At 32.7% G+C, this 4,710-nt stretch overlaps 1 protein-coding gene across 1 annotated transcript; it reads left to right on the forward strand.

The window, feature by feature from the left end:
• The first annotated feature begins 174 nt into the window (after window positions 1-174).
• On the forward strand, window positions 175-4,548 carry Chro.60108 (hypothetical protein). The annotated part of the gene is made up of 1 exon (XM_660405.1): window positions 175-4,548. One exon carries the CDS (start codon window positions 175-177, stop codon window positions 4,546-4,548), a length of 4,374 nt encoding a protein of 1,457 aa, XP_665497.1.
• Window positions 4,549-4,710: the final 162 nt, after the last annotated feature.

The following is a 4,710-nucleotide window of genomic DNA, read 5'->3' on the forward strand; positions in this document are numbered from 1 at the left end:
CAAATTTCAAACTCAAAAACAATAAAGAACAGTTGTTTTTTTTTCACAAGCACTTTAAAGAATTTAAAATAGTCTAGGAGGAAGGGATCTTGACTATTTATTAAAGCTTAGGTATATAAAGGTTTTAATTTGGAGAAATATTAAACATAAATAAATATAGTTTTATAGAAATATATGATAATGAAGAATAAAGAGATCGTTAATACTAGCAAAAGTAATACAGAAGTAATGAGAAGTGATGCTGAAACAAATAAGGGAGAGAGGGTTTCTCCATGCCCTGAAGATTTTGACGTAGTATTAGACAACGATTCCAGAGCTCAGGAATGTGTAAAATCGGAAATCAGTCCTTCAGATGTTGAAGGCCGTCATGGTTTATCAACGGAAGAGGGTTTGGGAAATGAACATATGAGTGAGAAGGACATAAATAGTGATAATGAAAATGGAAGTAGTAATAACAATTTAGAATGTAACAATTCAAATGAAGAGACAAATGCAGAAACTGGCTTTAAGATTTCTAATAAGATTTTTGAGACTTTGAAATTACCAACTTCAGCAAGATTGACCCCTACAGTGGGTTCTTATTTAGAGAAACTGAGCCCAACAGCATTTAAAGGATTTCAAAAAAGGTTTTTTAAACTAAATTTGACAGACAATGCTTTGTTATATTGGCGAGAAGAGCCTACATTTCCTGATCAACAACCATCCGGGTGTATTAACTTATCAAGCGTGATTGCTATACATATAGAAGATGCTTTAAACTTTGTGATAAGGACTTTTGGGAGAGATTACTGTTTAAGAGCTTTATCACCGGGAGATAAGGATATTTGGTTGGAGTCCATTTGTATGGTTGTAAATGCTGTAACACGTGTGGAAACATTGAAGGATGCTTCTAATCATTACAATTTTAGCAAAGTTTTACTGGACACTTCAGGGAATATTCAGACATATTTGACAGAAGCTTTAAAAACTCAGAGAAAAGTTAAGTGGGCCAAAGAAGATAAAGTTCCTTTAACATTTTCTCTAAGGGGTAAGAAGATGTTTTTGAGAGCTAAAGGTATTCAAAGGTCTTTAGCCAGGTTGTGGTTCGATTATGTTTTCAGTGTAAAATGTTTATCCCCTTCTGCTTCTCCATATTTGTCTCTATATCCAGATATTCCAGGAAATTCTACAGGAAATCAATTTTTAGGAAATATTCATGGACAAACACAAGGACAATCATATTTACAGAATTCATCTTCATCTCATCATTCTCCTTCATCTTTTTCATTGAAGACGTCTAGGGGTATGATTGATAGTTCAGGAGGAGGTACAATAGGATCTAGAAGGCGTTACTACAGAACAAGAAGTTCATCGTATTGTACAAGTACTTGCTCATCATCCCCTCCAACTACTGGATATTGTTTAAAGAATGATGAAGGAGTTACTTCAGCTACAGGGTTAACAATAAGTAATAATAGAAAGCCAATTCCTGGGCATTTCTATGGAACTTATAGAGGCCAGAATCTGAAAATAAGTAAAAGTATGATGGGAGCAGAGTTAAGTAGCTTAAAAAGGACTAAGACTTTGAGAGATTTAAGCGGTTTTGGGAACATTAACCAAAATCCAGAAGGCTCTAAACACTCAGAGCCGAATATACAAAGTTTTACTAGGATGAGATCTCATCTTGATAACGTTTTGTTTGGGACTATTTATGCGGAAATTGGACCTTTACCCACATTAGAACATCTAGTTCAAAATATTTCACTCAATTCCAGTACTTCTGGAGGAATGCCAGGAAGTGATTCTTCATCATCCTCTTCATCATCTTCTTCTAATAGCCCAAATCCTCCCTTATCATCACTTCAGAAATTCTTTGCATTATTAATATCTTCAAGGCCTATAGCCAATAATGAAGCATTTTTCCCTCTTCCTAATAACTTTTCATTAAAGCCTTGCGATACCAAGACATTGGGATCTAAATTAGGTTATTCACCAAATGTAAATTCAGTCTCGGCTTCTTCAAATTCATCTTTGGGTTTAAGTTCTTCAGTTACGGGTGACTATAGGGAGATTGAGAGTCTTCCTTTTAATATTCAATTGGACTGTTTATACTTATTTTCTCCAGATTATGATGGTTCTCCTCCTTTATATGTTATAGAATTGGATAATATTCAGCTTTCAAGTAAAATTAGAGAAGTTCAAACTGGTTTCCAGTTTAGATTACAAGTTCCTATGGGTAGCATCTTGGCTAGTTTAAGAAGTCAAGATTGCAATGAAGGATATCAAGAAGAAGTTCATATTACAACTGATGACGAAGTTGAAGGTCAGAAAGATGATCAAAAAGAAACAAATCAATCAACTCTGGAGGGAGGATTGGAAAATGTTGGTAGTGGTGGTGGTGGTGGTGTTGGTGACTCAGAGGAGTTTATGAGCCAGGATGATGAAAAAGAAGAAGAATCTCACGAAGGCCATAAAAAAGTGATTAGTACTGATTTATCAGGATCAGATAAAGAGTTAGATACAAATTCTCAGATACCACCTCATTCGGAGATAGGACAAAATATGGGAGATTTGAATGGTTTAGCCTCAAATATTGAATCTGAAACAAATACTGTTGCAATGACTTCACCAGTTTGTGGTGCTAATAATACTACCAATACTACCAGTACTACTAATAATACTACTAATTCTACTAATGCTGCTCTAGGACAGAATTCTCAATTCAAAGATACCAAATATACTTCAATAACAAATTTATTCCAAAATTCATCACTAATACTCTACGGTTTGGGCGGCAACAATAGTAAATGCCATAATGAGTTATTTCAGTCCATTTCTACCATGTCTGCAGATCTTGCAAAAAATGGTATAGTTTTCGGAGGTGAAAATAATATTGGAATTAATAATATCCTTTCATCAGAAAAAGTATCAATGAGAATTATTTCTATATTTGGTCCTGATGCAGAAATTTGGCGGGAAGCGTTAATTGCTAGTTGTAGAGCTAGGCATGCAGCAAAAGAAAATCGATTAAGAACTTTACATGATGAGTTAAGAGCATTTGATAGTATTCCAAAGGAGCTTTTAGATGAGAATATTACTCATTTATTTTACAAAACTTTGGTTTATATTTCTGCAATTTCTGGTATTAATTCAAATGGGACCACAGGAATTGGTTCTAGTGGAATAATGAGTGGTAATTTCGGAGGTTTAATGTGCAGTAATAATGACTTTAGAAGGATATCTCCATTAGTAGGAGTTTTGAGTGATTCTTATCATAATATTAACTTTCATTCAGGATGTAGGAATGGACTTGAAAGTGCTATAGTAGGAAGAAATTGGATTAGAAGAATGGTATACCAAATTTCTAGTAGTTTTGTTACTATTCCAATACCAAGAATTCTTCAAGGTTTAGAAGTCTTTAATTTAACAGGAAGAGATTTATTACAAGCATCTATACGTATGATTTCAAATCCAAGAGTGGATATATTAAGATTTGTTCATGATAAATATGTGATACCAATATTAATGGTCATACAAGAATGTTTTACAAGAAGAAATGAATTAATGAGAGAATTGGATATTTTATTGATTTTAGAATTTTTGGTTGATTTAAGATTAAGTTATGAATCTTGTGGTATTTATGATTCTAAATTCAAATATTTGATTTTGAACTTTTCTTCTTTATATATGAAAAAACTGGTTCAGCCTTATTATAGTAAGATCTTTAAATCTATACATAATACATGTTTTTTGGGTAAAACATTTAGAGATAAAGAATCAGGTACATTACGTATATCATTGTTTTCAGAAGCATTTTCATCATTAAATTCAATGGTCAATTTATTTACTTCTTTAAGGTTTTATCACTATTCTGTTGAAGTGAGAAATGTTTTATTTATGACAGTTCAAAATGCTTTAATGCAATATCAATTGGCAATCAGGGATGTTGTATTACATAATTTATGTAGTCTTACAGAATTGGGTCATGAAAAACAGAATTTCTTCTTTTATGATGATTCTAAAAAGTATGAGGGAGGATTATTAAAAAAAGAAGGTTATGATGGTTGCACGGTAGTTGGTAGTGATTGTTTATGTTGGAGATGTTATTTCAATCAAAGACCATTTTTTGAGGAGATGGATTATTCTAGGATTCCAATTTCTTCTGAGGTTATTTGTGGATTATTGAATGGTATAGAATATTGTATTTGTAAATGTGATGAATTGGATATATTATTAGAAAGATGGAATCCATTTCTACTTTATAAATTTGAGCAGGAATATTTTAAGAATGGAGCAGTTTTAATGGATAATAATATTGGAATACTTGTAAATAATACAATGGTAGGTATTGGTAAAAGGATGAATACTACTCAATCAATGGAAGTTACTGATACTAATATTGGTAATATGAGTGGTATTATTACATCTAGTGGTGATTCTATAACTGTTACTAATAATCTTAATGGTAATAATAATAGTAATAGTACTATTGGATCTGTTATAGATATGAAAAGGTGGTATTTGGATCAACAAATTTTATATCCAGGTGGGACTCGGTTCCTCTACTAAGATTGGGGAATAGAAATAAAGGGGCCTTTTACTGGGATTCATCCCCAAAATAATAATAGGGAGGGATACCCCTGGTACCACCGGTGCTACCAATGGCTAAATTTACCGGGGAGGACTACCAGGACTACTGCGATTACCTACCATTAATATTATAATTAATAC

The sequence above is a fragment of the Cryptosporidium hominis genome, assembly GCF_000006425.1.
Source record: "Cryptosporidium hominis TU502 chromosome 6 CHRO016058, whole genome shotgun sequence".
Lineage (NCBI taxonomy): Eukaryota > Apicomplexa > Conoidasida > Eucoccidiorida > Cryptosporidiidae > Cryptosporidium > Cryptosporidium hominis.